Raw genomic sequence first — 25,362 nt, 5'->3', positions numbered from 1 at the left:
AGCCCTACTGCGAAGGAAAAAAATAATTTCTTTCAAAATACTACTCTCACTCACAATGCACCTGGTCACCCAAGAGCTCTGGTGGAGATGTGCAAACAGGTGAATGTTGCTTTCATGCTTGCAAACACCACAGACACTCTGCCGCTCATGGATCAAGGAGTCATTTTGACTTTCAGGTCTTATTAAGAAATATATTTCAGGCCAGACGTGGTGGCTCACGCCTATAATCCCAGCACCTTGAGAGGATGAGGCGGGTAGATCACCTGAGATCCGGAGTTTGAGACCAGCCTGACCAGCATGGAGAAACCACTTCTCTACTAAAAATACAAAATTAGCTGGGTGTGGTGGTGCATACCTGTAATCCCAGGTACTTGGGGGGCTGAGGCAGGAGAATCACTTGAACCTGGGCAGTGGAGGTTGCAGTGAGCTGAGATCACACCATTGCACTCCAGCCTGGGCAACAAGAGTGAAACTCAGTCTCAAAAAAAATAAAAATTAGCCAGGCGTGGTGGCACATGCCTATAATCCCAGCTACTTGGGAGGCTGAGGCAGGAGAATTGCTTGAACCTGGAAAGCAGAGGTTGCAGTGAGCTGAGATGGCATCGTTGCACTCCAGCCTGGATGACAGAGTAAGACTCTCCAAGAAAAAAAAAAAAAAGGGGGATTTTTTTTTTTAAGCACAATTCTGGATATGTCACATTCCTGCTTATAAGCCTTTGATAATTCCCCACAAACTAGAGAATAAAGTTCAAATAGCAATATGGCATTCAAAGACTGCCATTTTAGGACCCAATTTGTCTCTATTAAAAGAAATTGCTGGTCATCTCCTGAACATAAGATGCACTTTCCAGCTTCAGTTCACCCTCTTCCTTTTATCTGTATTGGCCCTTTCAATGAATCTTCACTCAAAATTCCTAGAAGGGCCAACTCAAATACTATCACTTTTGTAAAATCTTGACTTATCTCCCTAATTGGAAATATAGTTGTCCCTTGCTCAGTATCTGCTGGGGATTGGTGGCAGGCAATTCCTGGTTACTAAAACACGTGGACACTAAAGTCACTTACATAAATTGTGTACTATTTGCATATGACCTGTGCATACCCTCCCGTATACTTTATTTATTTTATTTTATTTTTTATTTTTTTGAGACAGAGGTTTGCTCTTGTGGTCCAGGCTGGAGTGCAATGGTGCAATCTCGACTTACCGCAACCTCTGCCTCCCGGGTTCAAGCAATTCTCCTGCCTCAGCATCCTGAGTAGCTGGGATTACAGGTATGTGCCACCATGCCAGCTAATTTTGTATTTTTAGTAGAGACGGGACATCTATGGATTACTTATAGTACCTGATACAATGTAAATAATTGTTTTTCTTTTTACTTTCTTTTTTGAGAGGGAGTCTCACTGTGTTGCCCAGGCTGGAGTATAGTGGCACAGTTTCAGCTCACTGCAACCTCCACTTCTCAGGTTCAATTCTCCTGCCTCAACCTCCCCAGTAGCTGGGATTACAGGCGCCCGTCACCACACCTGGCTAATTTCTGTATTTTTAGTAGAGACGAGGTTTTACCATGTTGGCCAGGCTGGCCTCAAACTCCTGACCTTAGGTGATCCACTTGCCTCGACCTTCCAAAGTGCTGGAATTACAGGCATGAGCCACTGTGCCCGCCCTTGTTTTTCTTTTTTAAATTTAATTAATTATTTTATTTTATTTTCTTAAACTCTGAGTCTCCGCATTTTGCCCAGGCTGGTCTCAGACTCCTGAGCTCAAGTCATCCTCCCACCTTAGCCTCCTATGTAGCTAAATAGTTGTTATAGTGTATTGGTTTATTTTATTTTATTATTATTATTTTTTAAGATAGGGTTTCACCATATTGGTCAGGCTGGTCTCAAACTTCTGACCTCAGGTGATCCACCCACCTCAGCCTCCCAAAGTGCTGGGATTACAGGTGTAATCCAGATTTTTTTTAATTTCAAAATTTATTTAATTTTCGTTTCTTTTTCCTTTTTAAAAGACAAGGTCTTGCTATATTGCTCAGACTGGACTCGAACTCCTGGGCTCAGGCAGTCCTCCTGGCTCAACCTCCTGAGTAGCTGGGAATACAGATGCATGCCACTGTACTTGATTTACTGTATTGTTTTATTTTATTTTATTTATCTATTTATTTATTTATTTTGAGACAGAGTCTCACTCTGTCGCCCAGGCTGGAGTGCAATAGCAAGATCTCAGGTCACTGCAACCTCTGCCTCCTGGGTTAAAGCAATTCTCTTGCCTTAGCCTCACAAGTAGCTGGGACTATAGGCGTGCATCAACATGCCCAGCTAATTTTTGTATTTTTAGTAGAGATGGGGCTTTGCCATGTTGGCCAGTCTGATGTCAAACTTGTGACCTCAAGTGATCCACCCACCTCAGCCTCCCAAAGTTCTGGAATTTCAGGTGTAAGCCTGTTCTGTTTTTTAATCTATGTTATTTTTATTGTTTATTGGTATATTTATTGTTTTTTCCCCAAATATTTTCTGTAGTTGGTTGGGTCCATAGACACTGCCTCTCTAAATGAGGAACTCACAGATATGGAAGGTTAGCTGTAATCCCTCCTGACTGGATATTCATTTAGCAATTTGTCCTTTTATTTTCATAAAGTAGCCTCTATTCAGATGTTCCCAATCTGGCTGGGTGCAGTGGCTCATACCTGTAATTCGGCCACTTTGGGAGGCCAAGGCAGTAGGATCGCTGGAGCTCAGAAGTTTGAAACTAACCTGGGCAATACAGCCTGTCTCTATAGAAAATAGAAAAAATTTTTAAAAATTACCCAGGCCTGTAGTCCCAGCTACTCAGGAAGCTGAGGCAGGAAGATCGCTTGAACCCAGAAGTTCGAGGTTACAGTGAGCCAAGATGGTGCCACTGCACTCCAACCTAGGTGACAGAATAAAACCCTGTCTCAGAAAACAAAAAACAAAACAAATGTCACCAATCTGTGAGCCCCTTGATGATCACACAATCCCCCTCACTTTCTCTACTTTAAAAAAGATCTCATCATCACATAAAATAGTATATATTTATTAGTTTGTACTTATTCCTTTGTTATCCATTTCCACTAGAGTGTGAGCTCTATGAGAGCAGACACTGTCTTTTTTTGTTGTTCACTGTCATAGATCCAGCATCTGGAAGAGTGCCTGGCACATAGAGACATGCAATAAATGTTGAATGCACATATACTGCTCCTCCCTACAGGTGTGCTGCTTCCCCCTGTTAGCTTGCTATTCTTCCATTTGGTATCTAAATTAATGCATCATCATTCATTATAATGCCAAAGAGTCATTCTCTAATTCATCACTCTCTTGAAATCACACAACATCAAATTGATAATTTTTTTTAAAAATCACACTGGTGGCAAAGGATCAAATGAGAACAATGCTCGAAGGTCACTGGAAGGCCACAGCAGAAATTCATGAGGGAAAGGGCCTAACCAAGAGCAGCATTGACCATGGTAATACTAAGATGGTATTTGCCATTTTCATTGTTGATATTTGCATGAATGGTACAAAAGCAACAGTGGGTAAAATGCTGGTCCCTTAGCATGAGTCATGGCAGTGACACCAAACCATCCTTGTAGTCATTGCCTTCATTACATATGCTCATGGGGAAAAGCCAGTTTCATTTAAGAATGCCCTTGAGAAAGGAGTGAAAATTATTAATTTTAATAAATCTCAACCTTTAAAAATGTCTGTTGTCTGTATGATGAAGTAAGAAGTACACATAGAACACTCAGTTGCATACAGAGGGTTTTTCCTCAAGGAAGTAATACCAGCTCAACTAGCCACTTTTTTCATAGAACACCAGAAGGACTAACAGACAAACTATGGTTGTTCAGATTTAGCTATGGCAGGTCTTTTCTTGAAAATGAACAAGGTGAGCCAGGCACGGTGGCTCATGCCTGTAATCCCAGCACTTTGGGAGGCTGGGGCGGGTGGATCACCTGAGGTTAGGAGTTTGAGACCAGCCTGACCAATATGGTGAAACCCATGTTTAAAAAAAAAAAAAAAAGAAAAGAAAATGAACAAGGAGAGCCAATTTCTTCCACAAAAACAACGAATGGTATTTGTCGGCAATAATAAAATTTGGGCTTTCAAGTGAAAATTATAATTTTGGAAAGCTTGTTTCTGTCATTATGAGTTTGACAACTTCCCAACTGCCTGATAAGATTGATGGTGATATTTTTGTAAATTTTTTGATATTGTATAATAATATGTTTTGACATTTGGGAGAGCTGTATAACTCAGTGAACTAGTATTTTCTAAATGATGAATGCATGATGTTGCAAAAGCATGACTGGGTAAAAACAGTGCATGAAAGGACAAGACTGGCTGTGCATGGTGGCTCACGCCTCTAATCCCAGCACCTTGGGAGGCCGAGGCAAGTGGATCACCTGAAGTCAGGAGTTTGAGCCCAGCCTGACCAAAATGGTGAAACCCCGTCTCTACTAAAAATAAGCCAGTCATGGTGGCACCTGTAATCCCAGGCAGGAGAATTGCTTGAATCCAGGAGGCAGAGGTTGCAGTGAGTCAAGATCACACCACTGCACTCCAGCCTGGGCGACAGGGTAAGACTCTGTCAAAAAAAAAAGGACAAGATTGACTACCACTTTAATGTAACAGAGTACAAACAGTTAAATGATAAAGTTTTAGATTCCAAAGTGTTAGCCTTAAAGAAATTACAGTTATCTGAGAAGGCTTTTAAAATGCTTCTCCCCACTCTGCACGGTGGCTCATGCCTGTAATTGCAGCACTTTAGCAGGCCAAGGGGAGGATCGCTGAGCCCAGGAGTTTGATATCAGTCTGGGCAACATAGCAAGACCCCATGTATTAAAAAAAAGTTTTTCTTTTAATTAGCTGGTCATAATGATGCACATCTGTGGTCCTAGCTACTTGGGAGGCTGAGGCAGGAGGATTGCCTGAGCCCAAGAGTCTATAGTAAGCTGGGATTGTGCTGCTGTGCTCTAGCTGGGCAACAGAGTGAGACCTTGTGTCTAAAAAAATAATAAATAAATAAATAAATACACACATAAAGTAAATAAATAAAATGCATATTTGTGTGGTGCTGGCTTTATTTCATATATTCCAACCAAAACAACATATTGCAACAGGTTGAATGCAGAAACATGAGAATCCAGCTTGGTGCTGCTAAACCAAATATTAAAAAAATATACAAAAAATGTAAACCAATGGCACTCTTTTCACTAAATTTTTTTTGTTTTTGAAAATATAGTTATTATTTTAAAAATACATTTAAATATAAAAGTTGATGACCTTTATATTTAAGTGAATAAAATAGTTTAAACATCTTAGGTCTAATTTCTAATATAGTAAACATCAATATGTGTTATACATGTAAACAAGAACTTTGGGGGTTCTCAATTTATTTTTTTTGAGACAGAGTCTTACTCTGTTGCCCAGGCTAGAGTACAGTGGCGCGATCTTGGCTCACTACAACTTCCGCCTCCCAGGTTCAAGTGATCCTCCTGCCCCAGTCTCCTGAGTACCTGGGATTACAGGTGCCCGCCACTACACCTGGCTAACTTTTGCATTTTTAGTAGGAGGGGGTTTTGCCATGTTGGCCAGGCTTGTCTTGAACTCCTGACCTCAAGTGATCTGCCTGCCTCAGCCTCCCAAAGTGCTGGGATTACAGTTATGAGCCACTGTGCTCAGCTTCAATAATTTTTAAGAGTGCAAAAGGGTCCTGAGACCAAAACAGTTTGAGAAACACTGGTGGGAATTATTCTTGAAGTAAAATGGCATGCATTTCTTTAAAAATTCAGTAATTTTGACTTTTCCCTCTCTAAAACTAACCCTCCCTTAATCTGATTTTGTGAGGTTTTATTACATTTTTAAAAAATTCAGGGACCACACTCTAGCCAAATGATGATCAGATCTAGGTATTCATTTTAGTCTATTATAACACGCAGGATAATATATTTCAGATCAATACTTAATATGCTAATATTATTTAATTTTTCTGAAAAGTTACTTTCAAGGATGGTTTAAATAATGCAAGCAATACTTTTAAACTACAGTTATACTCCACTGTTCTTCCCAGAAACCCAAATACTTTTGACAGTCAGTTTAACATCATGTGCGCAAAATGTCCTCAGAGAAGCTGATAAAACACAATTTGGATTTTTACAACAGTGATTTTCAAAGGGGTAGGCATGAGAGGTGGGAATGGGTTTCACCTGCCCTCCCTGAGGGGAGCATCAGAATGTGGGGTGGACCTAACTAGAGAAGTTTCTTCTGTCCGCACCAGATATATTAATATTTACTGCCCTTCCATTCACTGTCTTCTCTTACAGACTTCCTGCTCTTGTAAGCAACCACTACAGATTTCTCAGAAGTACTGTGGCAAATAAAAATGATTGAGAATCATTACTCTACAATTTTCTATTCCACTAGAGAGACAGTTTAAAATAAAATAATAATAATAATTTTCCTGAAGAAAATAACAGGAAATAGGCTGGGCACAGTGGCTCATGCCTGTAATCCCAGCATTTTGGGAGGTGAGGTTGGGCAGATTATGAGGTCAGGAGATCGAGACCATCCTAGCCAACATGATGAAACCCTGTCTCTGCTAAAAATATGAAAAATTAGCTGGGCGTGGTGGTGGGTGCCTGTAATCCCAGCTACTCGGGAGGCTGAGGCAGGAGAATTGCTTGAACCTGGGAGTGGGAGGTTGCAGTGAGCTAAGATGGGGCCACGGCAGTCTGGCCTGGCGACAGAGTGAGACTGTGTCTCAAAAAAATAAAGAAAGAAAGAAAAAAGAAAATAACAGGAAATAAATAGAACCAATCAAAACTTTGAAGGATTTGTGCTTATACTGAGATTCTATCAGATTCTCCCTCTCTATTAATTTGAAAGCAAAACCATTACATTTTAATTGAATGTTTAAAAAAATGAATTATTTCAGTGACTTGTTTTATTTGGAATTCCATTATTTCTTTTTCTGAATAATATAGTTTTCCAGATTTAAGTAGTAAAAGTCAAAGACTTTGTTGTAAATCCTTTTTTTTTTTTTTCCCCAAGACAGAGTTTCCCTCTTGTTGCCCAGGCTGGAGTGCAATGGTGTGATCTCGGCTCTCTGTAACCTCTGCCCCCTGGGTTCCAGCAATTCTCCAGCTCCAGCCTCCCAAGTAGCTGGGATTACAGGTGCTCACCACTATGCCCGGCCAATTTTTGTATTTTTAGTAGAGACAGGATTTCTCCATGTTGGTCAGATTGGTCTCGAACTCTTGACCTCAGGTAATCCACCTGCCTTGGCCTTCCAAAGTGCTGGGATTATAGGCGTTAGCCACCATGCCTGACTGTAAATCATTATAATAATTGTATGCAATTATTATGAATCACAGCTTCCTGTGTCCACACCCCTTTGTAATGTGACATTGTCACTCTGTGCATCAGAAATCGGAGTTTATTTTACCACCTCTTGTATCTGGGATGATCTTATGACTTGCTTTGATCAACTGAATATGATGTAGTGATCTTGTACATTTTAGAGTCTAGGCTTTAGGTCTTTGCTCCCACTCTCATCTTGGAATGCTAAGACCACCATGCTATGGAAAAGCTCAACCTACCACAACAAGATGAGAAGCCACGTGGAGAACTAAGGCTTCCCAGGCAATAGCCAGCACCAACTGCCAGACATGTGAGTGAGGCCATCTTGAACCCTCCAACCCTAGATGTATTCAGGGTTCTCCAGAGAAACAGAACCAATGGGATGTGTGCGTGTGCGTGCACGTGTGTGTGTGTGTGTGTGTGTGTGTGTGTTTATAAAGAGATTTATTTTAAGGACTTGGCTGACTTGATTACAGAGCTTTCAAGTCCAAAATCTGCAGGGTGGGTTGGCAGGCTGGAGACCAGGGAAAAGCTGATGCTGCAGTTCAAGTCTGAGAGCCATCTACTGGCAAAATTCTTCCTTGGTCACGAAAGGCCTTCAGGTGATTGGATAAGGCCTATTCACATTATGGAGGTCAATCTGAGTTATTCAAAGTCCACTGATTTGTTAATCTCATTGCAACAAACCCTAACAGAAACAGCAGAATGTTTGATCGTGTATCTGGGCAACATGGCCCAGTCAAATTGACACATAAAATTAATCATCATACCAGTCAAGCTGTCAGATGATTATAATTGAATGGGTGACCCCAGGTGAGACCATGAAAAACACCAGATTGCTAACCCACAGAATTGCCGTAAGTTGTTTTTATTTTTGCCACTAAGTTTTGAGGTGATATGTTACATAACAAAGGGTAACTGAAACAGAACTACCTCTGAAAGTGTCTGTGGGTTTAGGGTGGGGGTTATGAGTAAGTGGGCATTAACTTTTGTGGATGCTGTAATCAAGTGGAGGGATATTGTGTATATCACATGCAAGTACAGTGTCAAACAAAATGTTATATACATAAGTGTAGGATGAGGCAGGGACACACACAAGGCGAATTGGTTTGTGAATCCATTTATTTATTTACTCATTCATTTAGCAGATATTTATTGCACACCTCCTGTACACCAAGCACTATTCTAGAAGCTGGGAAAACAAGACAGACACTGTCCCTGCCTTTGTGTAACTTACAGTTTGAGGGGAAAAGGCAATTAAATAAGCAATTTCAAAGAGTTTGACAAGGAAGTACAAGTTGCTGCTGACTACACTAATTTTCGGGTTTAGGACAGTCTATCTAGAAGTGATATTTAATCCTTCATATTGATTTAAATGAAGGATGAGTAGACATTTAGTCAGGAAGGGGACATATGAAACCGCACGATGGGTTTGGGTCCGGAGAGTACTAAAATGTTCCGGACAGAGGAAATATATGTGAAGGCTCAGAGGTGAGAAAAATCATGGTGTACTAAACTCACTACAAAAACTTCTGTAGGTTATGTGGGGAGGCAGGAGAGATGAAGCTGGGGAGTGAGGCAGCAAATCAGCAATTTAAAAAGTTTGGAGTGTTTAGTTTGGAGCTGAAAAGTGACAAGATAAATTCTAGATTTTAGACAAAAGCAATCCAACTTGTGAATGGAGAAGGATTTGAGAGGAGAAAAGAAATGAGCTGCTGTCAGTTCAGTGTATTTAAATGAGGATACTGGTAACAAGGATGGAGAGACACACGATTATACTTGGGAAGTGAGAGTAGAAAGAATTAGGATTATTTCTTGATTTTCTTTTTGCTCAAACAACTGAGTAGATGAAGTCATTAGTAGAAACCAGGAACACTGAAGAAATAGTGAACAATTTCTTTGAGTTATCAAAGTGACACGTCCTGTAAGTAGCTAGATGTACTGGCTTGTAACTCAGGAGAGCTGCCGCGTCCTGTGTAATAGGAAAAGCTACTCCTGGATGATGTCTAAAGCCAGATGGCAGAATTTAGGGGATGGGTTAGACCTGCACTTGTTTTCATGGAGAAGAGGCGGGTATAAAGTGGCAGGGTGAGATTACTGTAAAATATCTGCATTCAAAGGGCTAAGAAAAAGAGAAAATGCTGGAAAGTCTACTTGTTATAAACGCAGCCGGGCACGTTAAAACAAATCACGAAGCACAGGCGGCCAGTCTGGGTGGCTAAGTTAAGACCCGGCGTGATTCCGTGTGCACAGATAGATACACAAAAGGGAAAGAGCCCCTCCTCGCCGGAAGCACAACCTCTGCCCTCTGGGGCATTACACATTCCTCCGCGCCGGAAGAACGCGTCGCGCCTCGCGTCGCCTCACCTCGCCCAGTCGGCTTCCCTCTATACCGTAGCACTGATAAAGGAGATGTGCCCCTCTTCAAACCCCACCAAGAGCGAGCCGCGTGGAGTCGTTGGACTGGGCTGAACTTTGGCAGGCAAGGGGAGAAACAGCCATACTGGGCTGCCGGGCAAAAAAGGCATAAGGAAGGGTCAGACACACAGGCTTCGCGCCGCTGCGGAAGGATTCTGTTTCCTGCAGGGAGCCGAGGGCTTTGACAGCACGGTAACTTCCGGAAAAGTCCTGAACCTCAGAGGAAAAGCCCTGAGAGAAACAATAACAAACGGGAGCAGGAAGCGATTCTGGGGTTTCTGTGTTGAACAGTTCTCGTCCGCGAAGATGCGCTTCGGCCTGTGTCAGGGGACGTGAACAAACTCGGCTTCAGTCAGCTTTTCACCACCTGTTCCCCACGGGGACCCCCGCCCCCGCCGTTGCAATGGCGGGCGTGGGGCCGGGGGGCTACGCGGCGGAGTTCGTGTCACCCCCAGAGTGCCCTGTCTTTGAGCCGAGCTGGGAGGAGCTCACAGATCCTCTCAGCTTTATCGCTCGCATCCGGCTTTTGGCGGAGAAAACCGGCATCTGCAAAATTCGGCCGCCCAAGGTACCTCAGTCTGTGAAGAGAGCGGGAGAAGGAAGAATCGGGGAGTCCATGCCCTGGGTTTAGCCTTACTTTTCTGGTCCTTCTGTTCTTTTATATGTACTCTCTCTGTTTTGCGACAACTGGAGGCTGTTTCTGGATATTTTTGCCTCTGTTTCTTTTGTGGTCTTACGTAGACACATCTGAACGCGAGAAAGTGGTGTCTCTGGGGCCTCTTCCGCCTAGAACTCGGGAACTGATACTTTTCTCAGCTGTGGGCAAGGGTAACAAAAGGCTTTAGGCCTTTCGTTAAGCAATATGGTGCTTAAAGTACAGTATTATGACATGACATACTCTTCCCTCGCGTATCTTCATTATGGTTTGATAGTCGGCTATCTCTTTATTCAAGACCTGCTTGCATCAAATAATTTGCAGGCCTTATCTCAGGGTTAGGGTTTCTCAAAAGCTAATCTGAGCTCTAGTCCTCCAGGATGCTATCGCTAGACAAGAACTCCAGACTAATTATGGCTGCAGTGAAAAGTCTTACCGGGGGAAGAAAATTTAGAGGTTTAGCAAGAATTGGTCTATAATGGAGGTGGAAGGAAATGTTGAAATCTCTTGACATAGGGAACTAAACATCAACGATTTTAGAATCAGTTATTGCAGATAATTAGGTTTGCCTGTAAGGTTAATTATAATCTCGACTTTGAGGTAAGGAGACACTATCCCTTGTGTGGAGGGAATTAATGCCCAAAGAGGTTGAGTTAAAGTGCTCCAGGTCAAAAGGTGTTTTTCTGTACCCATTAGACCAAGCGCTTTTTAAATGATGTTACTGGACCACTTGGCACCAGGGTCAACTGGATGCTTGTTTAAATGCAGATTTCTAGGCTTCTCGTTGTGGAAGTTTCTGCTTTTCTAGCAACTAATCTTAGATAATTCTTCATGTAAGTTGAGGTTTTTGAACCATCGCTTTAGTCATTGCTTCTTGAAGACACATTTTGCTTTATGTTTGCAAGTCTGGGTAAGTTAAAACACCAGATGTGAGATCCTGGGCAAGTAGCAAAGTATATTTTGAACCTAGATTAGTTTTTCTGATTCTAAAACAGACATAATGCTTTCACTATGTTGAATGAATTTGTTTAAGATTATAGGCTATTCATTTCAAGCAGAGGATTAACAAATAATTGCTGTGATGATATGCAATGCCATTCTCCAAAAACTTCCATTTAGCCCTTTTTTCTATCATAATGACCTCATGTTAACATCTCAAGCATTGAAGGTTTTCCTAAATCATGTTTTAATCTACTCTTGAATTTATTCATTAGAAATTCTATTCAAGGTTATTCGATTAAAAAAAAAAGCTTTTTTTTTAACTTAAAAAATGCTGGAAGCTGAAATAATGCTTTCTCTTTTTATGTCACATTATTGAAAATAAATCTTGTTTACACTTGGAATTTAATTTTAGTATTGGTAGATTCTTTAGTTTCCAAGGTAAGGGTTTTTTTTCCTACTTCTCACATTTAAAAATAAGTTTACTACTATTTAGGCCAAATCAAAGTATGTTCTTTAGATCCCATGTGAAATATGCTATCTCATTTTAGTTATATTGCAATCTGAAAATTGTTCTTGTTTTGTGTGTTTGCTTATTATTATTACTTTTTTTTGAATATTTGGGTTTCCAGGAGGTGGGCTTTGAACAAAACATCTGTGTAACATAAAGTGCTCTGTCACATTACACATAACTTTTAAAAAGTTTAAATAAATAAGTTCTTTTTCAAAGTTTCTTTTTAATTTTTAATTCTACCCTTAAAAAAAATTTTTTTTTCTTTGAGATGGAGTTTCAGTCTTGTTGCCGAGGCTGGAGTGCAATGACGTGATCTTGGCTCACTGCAACCTCCTGACTCCTGGGTTCAATCAGTTCTGCCTCAGCCTCCCAGGTAGCTGGGATTACAGGCATGCACCACCGGTTAATTTTGTATTTTTAGTGGAGACATGGCTTCTCCATGTTGGTCAGGCTGGTCTCCAACTCCCGACCTCAGGTGATCTGCCCGCCTTGGCCTCTCAAAGTTCTGGGATTACAGGTGTGAGCCACTGCCCCCTGCTCCCTTTTTGTCTTTAAAAATTTTTTTTTCATTTTGGTAAAACTGTATGTTTACTAGACACTGCTTTGTCATATATGACCTCAGTGATTTTCACTTGAGTAACTTGGGAAAGCATAATTGTGGGATATAAATAGTGGGACTGGTTTGAAGACGATTGCTTCTCCGAGCAATACAGGTTTAGTGTCCCTACTTTAAAAATTCCAGATCTACCCCCTTACAGTAGATTCATAGTGAGCTAAAAAAATAAAAATAAAAAAAAATCCAGATCCAAAATGCTCCAAAATCTGAAACCAGGTTACCCTGAAACATTATTATTCTTTTTCTTTTATAGAGACAGGTTCTCACTCTGTTGCTTGGGCTGATCTCAAGCTCCTGGGCTCAAGTGATTCTCCTGCCTCAGCCTCCCAATATGCTGGGATTGCAGGTGTGAGCTACTGATTCTAGCTTGAACAGATTACTTTTTTCATTGTATTAATGGTATGTTATATTTTTCCTGTTAACTACTTATGTGGGAATAAGTGTAAGGAAATAATTGTTTATTGGTAGCTTGTAAATGCAGAGTCAGAAATTATGGTGATGCCAGACAACTACAGATTGTCCACACGGGTGGCTGAGATAGTGACACCTTTCCTTTCTGATGGTCCAGTGTACACATGCATTATGCACCAGATTATTAAAAATATCGTATAAAATTTCCTTTAGGCTACATGTATAACTTTATGTGAAATAAAAGAATTTTGTATTTAGACTTGGGTCTCATCTCCAATATATCTCATTATGTATATGCAGATACTCCAGAATATGGAAAGTGAAATCCAAAACACTTCTCATCCCAAGCATTTCGTGTAAGGGATACTCAACCTGTATTAAAATTATTTTATCTAAAAAATTTGCTCATTTTGTTTCTATAATAAAGAAGACTTATAAGTTAGTCTATTATCACCATGATTTGTGGCAAAAACCCCCTTTAAGGGAATAAATAACCCATTCCTTGCTTACATACCACTGTGTTTTGAAAAAACTCTTTCTATTTAGGACTGGCAGCCTCCATTCGCCTGTGAAGTAAAAAGCTTTCATTTCACTCCAAGAGTCCAGCGCCTGAATGAACTTGAGGTTAAGTGTTGTGTCACCATTTCTTCTTCCTGATTTATTCTTTATTGTTAGGGCTGTAGGTAGAGAACTTTGCACAGCCTAGAGTTTGTGTTAATTGGTACTGACTGGAATAGTTACTTGATGTTTGGAGGAAGAGTGTGCTTTTTAAAAAAATTGTGCAAAGCAGTTACGGTTCTTCCATTTAACTGAGATCACGAGAAACTATCTGTAGCTCTGTTTTTCTAGTGGAAATGTTCAATGCTTAGCTTCAGAGACTTAGAATTCCTGAATTCTACTTTCTCTATTGTTTCTTACTCTGCTAAAATTTTTGTTAATCTCGGAAGATTCTGTCTTCCTTGGTTCTTGGAAAATGGATTCTTAAATCCTGTTTTAAAATCCTAGTTTTCAAAGTTTTTTCTTTTGTTTTGGTTTCGGTTTTAATGGAACTTTGTCAGGACTGTTAATCTAATTTATTAAGATCTTCCTTTGGCCGGGTGCAGTGGCTAAGGCCTGTAATCCTAGCACTTTGGGATGCCAAGGTGGGTGGATCACAAGGTCAAGAGTTCGAGACCAGCCTGGCCAATATGGTGAGACCCCCCCGTCTCTACTAAAAATACAAAAATTAGCTGGGTGTGGTTGTGGGCCCCTGTAGTCCCAGCTACTCGGGAGGCTAAGGCAGGAGAATTGCTTGAACCCAGGAGGCGGAGGTGGTGGAGGTTTGCTGAGATCGCGCCATGGCCCTCAGCTGAGCAACAGAGTGAGACTCCGTTTCACACACACTTAAAGATCTTCCTCTAAGTATTACTGATTTATCTTACGTTTTCTAAATAGAAGACTATGTGTTGCTGTTTTTCTTGTCTGCTGATTTTTAGAAGGTTCTTCATTGTGATATTAAAACTTTTAGAGTACAGAAGGAAAATCATTGATAGAAAAGGTTTATTATGTCATTCTGAGTTTTTTTTTTCTTTTCCCTCAAAACATTTCTGAGAGTTTATTACATACTTTTTTTTTTTTTTTGAGACAGAGTATTGCTTTGTTACCCAAATGAGACTGTAGTGGTGTGATCTTGGCTCATGCAACCTCTACCTCCCAGGTTCAAAAACGATTCTCCTGCCTCAGCCTCCTTAGTAGCTAGTTTTACAGTAGCTGGGATTACAGCCAGCATGCCCGGCTAATTTTTGTATTTTTAGTAGAAACGGAGTTATGCCATTTTGGCCAGGCTGGTCTAGAACTCCAGACCTCAGGTGATCCGCCCGCCTCAGCCTCCCAAAGTGCTGGGATTCTAGGCATGAGCCACCATGCCTGGCCACAGTACATCTTTTTTCTTTTTAGTCTCTTGTAATTAGATACTTGATGAAGCATCTCAATATAAGTGAGGTTGAGGGATGACGCACCAAAAGTGTGCATATTTACCTGTGGATGAAATGACAGAATGTTAGACACTGAGGAGGATCTGATTTACTGAATTTTCTGGTCAGCATAAAGTTGAACAAACTTAAAAAAATTATTTTGGTTGCCAGGATAACTTTTAAAATAAATCAGAGTAACTTTTTTGCCTGAATGAATAGTTTGTTAGAAGTCTTTTGCATCTTTATTATTGGCTGGTTTTACAGGGTTGGACTAAGCAATAATGAAAAGTCTTTGAATTTCTTGAAAGAAGTGAGTACCTCTATTACAGTGGTCCCCAACGGTTTTGGCACCAGGGACTGGTTTCATGGAAGACAGTTTATCCATGGATGGATGGGAGTATGGGGGATGGTTTTGGGATGAAACTGTTCCATCTCAGGTCATCAGACATTTGTTAGATTCTCATAGGCGTGCACAACCTAAATCCCTTGCATATGCAGTTCATAGTAGGGTTTGTGGGAATCCTTGCCTGCTCACCTGCCCGCTGCTGCTGCTCACCTCCTGCTGTGCGGCTGGGTTCCTAATAGGCCACTGATGGGTACCAGTCCACAGCCTGGTGTTTGGGGACCCCTGCTCTGTTATACTCATTCCTTTCAATCATAACTTAGTTCTTATTTCTGTATTTTAATAATTTTAGGCAATGACCAGAGTGAGACTGGATTTCTTGGATCAACTAGCAAAATTTTGGGAACTTCAAGGATCTACTCTGAAGATCCCTGTGGTAGAGAGAAAAATCCTGGATCTGTATGCTTTGAGCAAGGTGAGGCTTATACTGGTTTAGAAATTAGAGCAGAGGCTTGTGAATTTAGGAATTTAAAATGAATTTGGTGGGAAATATTGCTTCCAATGGAGGATTTGTTTGATAGATGCCCTAGCTGGGCATGGTGGCATGTACCTATAATCCCAGCTACTCAGAAGGCTGAGGCAGGAGAATTGCTTGAACCTGGGAGGTGGAGGTTGAGGTGAGCTGAGATCGCGCCATTGCCCTCCAGCCTGGGCAATAAAAGTGAAACTCCATTTCCAAAAAAAAAAAAATGAAATGCACATTTGAATAAATGGAAATGACAGACCTCAAAGTTATCTTTAAAAGTTACTTTATATTTGTTAATGAGACTAATATTTATCGGGCTCTGTGATATGCAATATGCAAAATAAATGACTATAGCCTGCTAATATTATATTGTACTGCATGTACAATGTTCTGTGTTGATCTTGTCATCTTTTTTTGTTGTTGTTGTTACTTAATTGAAAATTTGGGCCAGGCACAATGGCTCACGCCTGTCAACTGAGCACTTTAGGAGGTTGAGGTGGGAGGATCACTTGAGCCTAGGAGTTAAGAGACTAGCCTGGCAACATGGCAAAACCCTGACTCCGATAAAATTAGAAAAAGTTAACTGGGCATCGTGGTGCACACCTGTAGTCTCAACCACTCAGGAGACTAAGGTGGGAGGATCACGTGAATCCGGAAAGTCAAGGCTGCAGTGAGCTGTGATTATGCCGCTGTTCTCCAGCCTGGCGCCTGGTGACGGAGTGCGACTCTGTCTCAAAAAATAAAATAAAATAAAAATAAAGGGACTCATGTTACTCACCATTCTTATGTATAGTATATATTAGTTTTGTTAATAACTATATGTAGCGTTAATGACTAATTGAGGCCAGCATTGTTGGGTAGGATGAACAATAGCTCAGAAACTTAAGGGTGAAGAGTTTAGATAAATTTTCGTCCAAATTGTGTTAACTTTTTAACATTATATTCCCTAATGTTATAATGTGAAGAAAACTAACTGACCTGCAAGCTGAGATTATAACAACATTGAAATATGTTTTGTTAATACAATAATACAAGTTTATTATTGCTTAATTATCTGAGAAATTTTGCAAAACAGCTTCTTTTTGTGGCCTTCCATACTTACAATTTATGTACTATTTTGAAATAGAAATTTATTCTCATTTAAATTGCAGTTAATTTTGGAAGATTTCACTTTCAAGGAAAAAAAGTAAGAGTAATCAGCCACCTGTGGTGGTGCATACCTATAATCCCAGCACTTTGGGAGGCTGAGGTGGAAGGATTGCTTGAACCTAGGAGTTCGAGACCAGCCTGGGCAACATAGTGAGACTCTGTCTCTACAAAAAATTAAAAAATAAATAATCTGGGCATGGCGGTGGACTCCTATAGTCCTAGCTAATCAGGAGGCTAAGGCAGGAGGATCTCGAGAGCCAGGAGGTCAAGACTGCAGTGAACCATCATCATTCTACTGCATTTTAGACTGGGTGACAGAGCAAGACCCTGTCTCCAAAAAAAAAAAAAAGATGTTAGAATAATCATATTTATCTTTTATGATATGTTTTAAAATTAGTGTCAGGTCAGAATTCTCTTGCTAAAAAATTTGGGAAGTATGGTCTAATGCTAAAATACAGCTTGAGACTTAGTCAGGTGATGAGGTTAGTAAGCACTGTGCCAAAAGTGTTCTACTGCAGTTATATGAAAACCTATGGTGCTCAAGAACAAATTATGCTAAATTTGAGGCCTAGGTTTACTATAGGGAACCATTAGGATAAAAATTTGTTTTAAGAACTTAATTTTGATGTTTTCATTCAGTCAGAACTTACCTATTACATTTTGCTGTATGATGCTGTTTAAGGTTCTGAATGTGTTTGACTGTTACTTGAATAAAATATAAAAAATTTTCAAAAATTGGCCGGGGTAGTGGCTTACACCTGTAATCCCAGCACTTTGGAAGGCTGAGGTGGGTGGATCACCTGAGGTCAAGAGTTCAAGACCAGCCTGGCCAACACGATGAAAACTTGTCTCTACTAAAAATACAAAAATTAGCTGGGTGTGGTGGTAGGCACCTGTAATCCCAGCTACTTGGAAGTTTCAAGCAGGAAGTTGCTTGAAACCAGGAGGCAGAGATTGTAGTGGGCTTGAGATAGCACCACTGCACTCCAGCCTGGGCAACAAAAGTAAAACTCTGTCTGAAAAAAAAAAAAATTGTTTTTCAAAAATTATTATTATTTTTATTTTTTATTTTTTTGAGTCGGAGTTTCACTCTTGTTGCCCAGGATAGAGTGCAATGGCACAATCTCGGCTCACTGCAACCTCCGCCTCCTGGGTTCAAGCGATTCTCCTGCCTCAGCCTCCTGAGTAGCTGGGATTACAGGCATGTCCCACCACGCCTGGCTAATTTTGCATTTTCAGTAGAGACGGAGTTTCTTTTTTTTTTTTTTTTTTTTTTTTTGAGACAGAGTTTCGCTCTTGTCACCCAGGCTGGAGTGCAATGGCGCGATCTCGGCTCACCGCAATCTCCGCCTCCTGGGTTCGGGCAATTCTCCTGCCTCAGCCTCCTGAGCAGCTGGGATTACAGGCACACGCCACCATGCCCAGCTAATTTTTTGTATTTTGAGTAGAGATGGGGTTTCACCATGTTGACCAGGATGGTCTCGATCTCCTGACCTCTCGATCCACCCGCCTCGGCCTCCCAAAGTGCTGGGATTACAGGCGTGAGCCACCGCGCCCGGCCGAGAGACAGAGTTTCTTGATGTTGATCAGGCTTGTCTCGAACTCCCAACCTCAGGTGATACACCCACCTCAGCTTCCCAAAGTGCTGGGGTTACAGGAGTCAGCCACCATGCCTGGCCCTCGAAATTTATTTTGTCATTAATAACAGTATGTTGTGATACTCTTTAATGAAGCTCTTTCCACTTTTTTTTTTTAGAAAGAGTCTCACTTTGTTGCCCAGATTGGAGTGCAGTGGCACAATCTTGGCTCACTGCAACCTCCACCTCCCAGATTCAAGTGACTGTCATACCTCAGCCTCCTGAGTAAATGGGGCTGGGATTACAGGTGCATGCCACCAAACCTGGCTAATTTTTGTGTTTTTAGTAGAGATGGGGTATTATCACATTGGCCAGGCTGGTCTTAAACTCCTGACCTCAAATGATCTACCCACCTTGGCCTCCCAAAGTGTTGGGATTATAGGTGTGAGCCACTGTGCCTGGCCACATTTTTATTTCTTGTTTTCATAAATACCCTAAGGAATTTACTAGAGTATTTATTAATCGTGTAAGTAGTAATCTATTAAATTGAAACTTTTGGTATCAGTGATAAGGAATTTACTAGAGTATTTATTAATAGTAGGAGTAGTAACCTATTAAATGGAAACTTTTGGTATCAGTGATTTTTCAATTAATAGATAAACCTCAGGTTTAATCTGATGATAAGTTAAATTGCATTATTTGGTTTTCTTTTCTTTTCCTTTTTTTTTTTTTTTGAGACAGTGTCTTCTTCTGTTGCCCAGGTTAGAGTGTAGTAGCACGATCTCAGCTTACTGCAACTACCTGCCTCCTGGGTTCAAGTGATTCTCCTGACTCAGCCTCTGCAGCAGCTGGGACTGCAAGCCTGAGCCACCATGCATGGCTAATTTTTGTATTTTTAGTAGAGACAGGATTTCACCATGTTGGCCAAGCTGGTCAAGAACTCCTGACCTCAAGTGATTGCCCATCTCACCCTCTCAAAGTGCTGGGATTACAGGCGTGAGCCACTGAGCCCGACCACATTTTTCTGGTTTTCTGAAGTTATAGAATTTCAATCAGGAAAGGGCTTTTAGGGGTAACCTAGTCTGAATACTTAGTTGTTCACAATTCTCTTTACAACATTTGTCGTTCAGACTGTTTAACACCATCTTGAGAATCCCATTTACTTTTAAGGTTCAAACTACTAATAAAGTACACTTTATTGAAATATTTGGAAAAAAACCTGGGTGCGGTGGCTCACGCCTGTAATTCTAGCACTTTGGGAGGCCAAGGTGGGTGGATCACCTGAGGTCAGGAGTTCAAGACCAGCCTGGCCAACATGGTAAAGCCCATCTTAAAAAAAAAAAAAAAGAATGAAATATTCGGAAAACTTACTGAAAATGCATTGTAATTAAAGGTTAAGTGTGCTTATCTGAGGGTTTATTGGAGTCCTGTCTTTTGTGGGGTTTTTTAAGTCCTCATGGACATCTTTCCCCTAACCTGTGAGAACATTTGCAAAACAGATTTAAAGCTAAAAGACAAACTTCGATTTGTAGTTATTTTGTTTGTAATACTTTTGTTCCCTAAATGTCATTGTGAGATTTCTGCTTCTCACATTAACTTTTTTCTTTTATATTGAGGTGTAGCTTACAGTGTAAGCTACAAATTTTAAGTGTACAGTTCAATAAATCTTTATATATGTATACACCTGTTTTGTAGCCATCACCCAGATCAAGATATATCACTTTTCTTTTTGCTTTTGAGACGGAGTCTTGCTCTGTCACCCAGGCTGGAGTGCGATGGCATGGTCTCAGCTCACTGCAGCCTCCATCTCCAGGGTTCAGGCAATTCTCCTGCTTCAGCCTCCCAAGTAGCTAGGATTCTCCCCCACACCCGGCTACTTTTTCTATTTAGTTGGGACAGGGTTTCACCATGTTGGCCAGGCTGGTCTTGAACTCCTGATCTTGTGATCCACCTGCCTCGACCTCCCAAAGTCTTGGGATTACAGGCGTGAGCCACTGCGCCCGGCTGATGCATAACATTTTCATAACACTCTAGTGGGTTCTTTCATCTCTCTCCCAGTCAGTACTTCACAAAAGTAATTTATTCTGACCCTTATCAATGGGTGACTGTTTATTTCATTAACGTGACATTTTATTCTAGCAAGAGGCTTGGGCTGAAAACCGCAGAAAATACCAAGAGTTCGCATGTTTTAAGGTTGTTAGTGGTGTCCTTTCTTTTTTTAAAAAAAGTTTATTTTTGGCTGACAGTTTATTGGCATCTATTGAGTTTTGTTTTTTATAGATATGATTTGAAAATACTGTGATTCACATTGCATTTTAATGGGAAGCATATTTTCAGTCTTAGTCATTAAGTCATCAATGTGATGGATTCCTGTTTTGATTAAATCACATCTTTCTCCCTATTATTTTTAATAATAAAAAGTATTACTAGGCCAGGCACGGTGGCTCATGCCTGTAATCCCAGCAATTTGGGAGGCTGAGGCAGATGGATCATGAGTTCAAGATCATAATCTTGAACTGGCCAACATGATGAAAACTTGTCTCTACTAAAAATACAAAAATTAGCTAGGTGTGGTGACTTGCGCCTGTGATACCAGCTACTTAGGAGGCTGAGGCAGGAGAATCGCTTGAATCCCGGAGGTGGAGGTTTCGGTGAGCCTAGCTCGCACGCACCACTGCACTCCATTCTGGTGACTCCATCTCAAAAAAAAAAAAAAAAAAGAAGTATTACTTGGAATGCCTGTAATTTAACAGACTTCTATATTACTAATTACTGTTTTTATAACCACTTCAGCAAGAAGCATTCAATCTAGCCCTTCTCTTTAAAACATTTTTATTCTTGTCAAAGTAGTACACTTTTAAAAAAAACAAGGCTTTGGCTGGGTACGGTGGGCTCACACTTGTAATCCCAGCACTTTGGGAGGCCAAGGCAGGAGGATCATTTGAATACAGGAGTTCTAGACCAGCCTCCTGGTCTAGACATAGGGAGACCCTGTCTCTACAAAAAAATTTTAAAAGATTACCTGATTGTGGTGGCACATGCCTATAGTTGCATCTACTCGAGAAGCTGAAGCTGGAGGATTGCTTGAGTCCAGGAGTTTGAGGCTATGATACCTCTGATTGCACCACCTGGGCGACAGAGTAAGACCCTGTTTCTTAAAAAAAAAAAGAGAAAAAAAAGAAGGCAGCTTAAAATGAAAATCAGCATCTCCCTTAATCTCCACCCCCATTCCCACTCCTCAGAGCTAATCACTTTCAGTTCTTTTAGTGGTTTCTGATTTTGATCCTCATATTTCCAAACAATATGCTCATTATGCTATTTTTTCTTTTCTCAGCTTTAAATGTTGTATATTGATTTCCTCCTGTTGAAGATGGAGAATGGGTGTAAGAGATCTTAAGTCCTCCCATACTTTATGTTCCTCTTCCCCTTCTAGTGTAGTTACATTTATATGTTCCTCTTCCCCTTCTAATGTAGTTACATTAATTTTTTATTAATCTAAAATTAATACTGTGAAAAATATATTTTCAAACTTTCCAGCAGAAATATACATCGCTCATTATGCTTCTACCCATCAGATAATCTGTCAGCTTTATTTTCTTGGAGCCATTCTTCCAGGAGTCTTTTTTACCTCAGATCTTGACTGGTTGTTTCTTAAAGTTCGGCTGTCAGTCTGGAACTTCCTTTTATTGCCATCATTCTGGGAATTCCTTGGCCTTTTTCCTTGTTGCAAGTCTTCCTTTTACTTGGTTTACTCTCATTTTGGTGAAACGTTTCTTCTGCTAGTTTCATGAGAAAGATAGTAGTGGGATGTAAATTTTTTAGGACTTCTTGCTTGTGTAAAAATGTTCTGCCCTTATACTTTCTTAGTAGTTTGGTGGGGTTTAAAAGTCTAGATTGTGAATCATTTTACTGTAGTATGTGTAAAGCTTTACTCCATTGCCTTGGTGAGAACGATGCTATATTAATTCTTGTTTTTTTGTGTGTGTGACTTTTTTTTCCCTGAAGATTTAGGATCTTACCTTTATTCCCAGGGCTTTGAAATTTCACAGTGATAATGTATTGGTATGTGTTTATTTTCATTCACTGTTTTTATGGCTCTCAATAACCTCTCTTATCTGATAACTCATTTCTTCCAGTTCTTCTAATTTTTCCTGTATTCTTTGATAAGTTTATTATTTTTTCTCTTCTTCTGGACTATTTGTTAGTTAGATATTAGACTTGTTAGGCTGGTCCTCTAATTTACTTACCTATTGCTTTCTTAGTTCAGCATCCCTTCTGTTCAAACTTTGCTGAGAGTAAATCTCCAGTTTTCTGCTGGGGCTAGAGAGGGATAGTTGCCTGGAGGAGGTCTGTTTACACAGGTCTTCACAATCTCATTCTCGCTGCATTGCCACCCTTAATTTTAGAGGTACTGCTGCTTTTGCTTCTTAAGCCTTTTTTTTTTTTTTTCTCTTTTTTTAGAAAAGGGAGGAAGGGCGTCCTCTTAAGCCTTTCCAGGTTCTATGTTGCAAAAGCTTCTCTGGCTTTTCTCTGTTGCAGGGCACTTAGTTTTAAACTTGTAGTTTAAAAGTACACCTGGTTTTTCTGTTTTGTTTATTGCTTTGGCTTGTTAGATATCTCTAGCTTCAAAATATTGTTTACATTTCTTTGTATTTGGTTTCTTTCTTGGTCTATTTGACCCCTTGAGAGGATGCCTTTTTGTTTCTTTCTGGTCTTTCTACTGGAGTTTTTAGAGGGATCTTTTAAGTAGAAGACTGTTCTTTACGTATGTTAAAACTGTCTCTATTCCCAGCCATTTTGGTCTTGAGTGATACTACTTTTTGGTCAAGTTTTGATAAAGGGCTTGTCTTCATTGTGTTCAGTTCAAGTGCATGCCATATGTCTTTATAGAGCAGGGTTCATAGTGATATTTCTGGTGACAATGCTGTGATGTAGTACATGGCAAACATTTGGAATAAATGGTTTATATTTTATATTTTATTTTTATTTATTTGTTTTTGAGACAACACTGTTGCCCAGGCTGGAGTGCAGTGGCCTGATCCCAGCTCACAGCAACCCCCGCCCCCCAGGTTCAAGTGAGTCTACTGCTTCAGCCTCCCAAGTAACTGGGATTACAGGTGCCTGCCACGATGCGTGGCTCATTTTTGTACTTTTAGTAGAGATAGGGTTTCACCATGTTGGCCAGGCTGGTTTGGAACTCCTGACCTCAGGTGATCCACCTGTGTCAGCCTCCCAGTGTACTGGGATTGTAGGCATGAGCCACCGTGCCCTGGTTTATATTTTAAAATTATGCATGATAATCCTTGAATCTGTCAGCTGAAGAAATACAGGTATAAGGTTTTGCGTGTTTTTTGGTTAGATTGTTAGAGTATTGTATACATGGAGCCTAAGTAATGGTTTTGTTTTCTATGTGAGATAGTTTATTCCTTTGTCATGGCCATATCCTGGCTGCTACTAATCACCAGAACTGAGTGGGACATCATGACTGGATCCATGCAGATATGTCATAACTAATGGAAATTTAGCTTGAAATGCTTTCAATACAAAGCAGATTACTATGTAAAAGTGATTATTGTATGGGATAGTAAAGATTAGCCAATTTATCTTATTTTCTACCTTAATAAATTCTGTACTCCGTATCAGTAAATCTACTTCAGTCTAACCTTTCCTCAGTGTTCCTTCATAATCTTCCATAGAAAACTCTTGTCCTTTTGAAAAACTATGGCCTGTTTTTCAAAACCGTTCTTTATATTCATGGTTTGATTGACATTTTTGTTAAGTTCTGTAAGTTACTTGGTATTTCTAAATTCAGGATTTATGTTTATTTGTGTTATATAACATTTTCATGTCTATTTTTGTCTGTTTTTATTCTTATTTCATACTGTGAGTTCCTTGAGTACATAAGTTTTATATGTGTATTTAGTTTTCTCACAGTGCATACTATACAAAGTATTAATTCATTAAATATTTTTAAATGCTTGGTTTGAAGGTAGGCATAATAATATTAATTAAATTTTAAACCTCTGTAAATCATTGTTTCTATTTCTTACTCTAAATGTTGACAGATTTCAGTTTGGTTACATACTCATTGAAAGGAAAATTTGAAATTTAAGCCCAGAATAATTTTTCTATTTAGTAGACATAGAGTCAGGATGCTTGAATCTACTTTTTTTCTCTAAGAAACTTTTACTTGCTTTTCAGATTGTTGCCAGCAAAGGAGGTTTTGAAATGGTCACCAAAGAGAAGAAATGGTCTAAAGTGGGTAGTCGCTTGGGATATCCGCCAGGAAAAGGAACTGGGTCTCTTTTGAAGTCACATTATGAAAGAATTCTCTACCCATATGAGCTTTTCCAATCTGGTGTGAGCCTTATGGTGAGATGCATCATTCTTTTTAGAAAAAGTTGATAAATCCAGTTGCTCAAGTATAAACTTTAGACTATGTTTAACCCAAGTTAGCAGGCACCAAAATTTGGGGAAGCAAAGTGTATGTCATAGTGTAAAATTATAGCTATTTTTGGTGGTTTGCAAAATAAAGCATAATGGGAATGAAGAGTATTTTTTTATTTATTTAAAATAAACCTTTATGACTGAAAGTTTTTGAAAAAGTCCTCCTGTTTGTTTCATGTATTTTTTAACAACAGCTTTATTAGGTATAATTTATATACCATAGAATTCACCCTTTGTGGGTGCACAGTCAGTAAGCTTTAAGAAGTTTCTACATTTATGCAGCAATCACTGTGATCCAGTTTTAGAGTACTTCCACTAGCCCCCAGAATTGTCTTGTTCATTTGTAGTTGGTTCCTGTTCCACTCCCACACACAGGCAATTCCTAACCTGTTTTCTGGCTCTATAGTTTTGCCTTTTCTAGAAATTTCACCTAGGTGT

General features: G+C 40.0%; 1 protein-coding gene across 5 annotated transcripts; it reads left to right on the top strand.

Moving 5' to 3' along the window:
- The first annotated feature begins 9,978 nt into the window (after positions 1-9,978).
- On the top strand, positions 9,979-25,070 carry LOC108587676 (lysine-specific demethylase 5A). 5 transcript variants are annotated; one of them, XR_013528325.1, is made up of 5 exons: positions 9,979-10,363; positions 13,477-13,554; positions 15,147-15,192; positions 15,578-15,700; positions 24,679-25,070. XR_013528325.1 is itself a non-coding variant. In XM_078353686.1 (4 exons), exons 1-4 carry the CDS (start codon positions 10,199-10,201, stop codon positions 24,880-24,882), a joined length of 570 nt encoding a protein of 189 aa, XP_078209812.1. In that variant the 5' UTR covers positions 9,979-10,198; the 3' UTR covers positions 24,883-25,070. The 5 variants fall into 5 exon arrangements, 3 of the variants coding, with proteins under 3 accessions (XP_078209812.1, XP_078209813.1, XP_078209814.1); XM_078353686.1 differs by lacking the exon at positions 15,147-15,192; XM_078353687.1 differs by lacking the exons at positions 15,147-15,192; positions 24,679-25,070 and adding an exon at positions 21,812-23,346.
- Positions 25,071-25,362: the final 292 nt, after the last annotated feature.

This window comes from Callithrix jacchus, chromosome 17, assembly GCF_049354715.1.
Source record: "Callithrix jacchus isolate 240 chromosome 17, calJac240_pri, whole genome shotgun sequence".
Lineage (NCBI taxonomy): Eukaryota > Metazoa > Chordata > Mammalia > Primates > Cebidae > Callithrix > Callithrix jacchus.
This window is presented reverse-complemented; position numbering and strand designations above follow the sequence as displayed.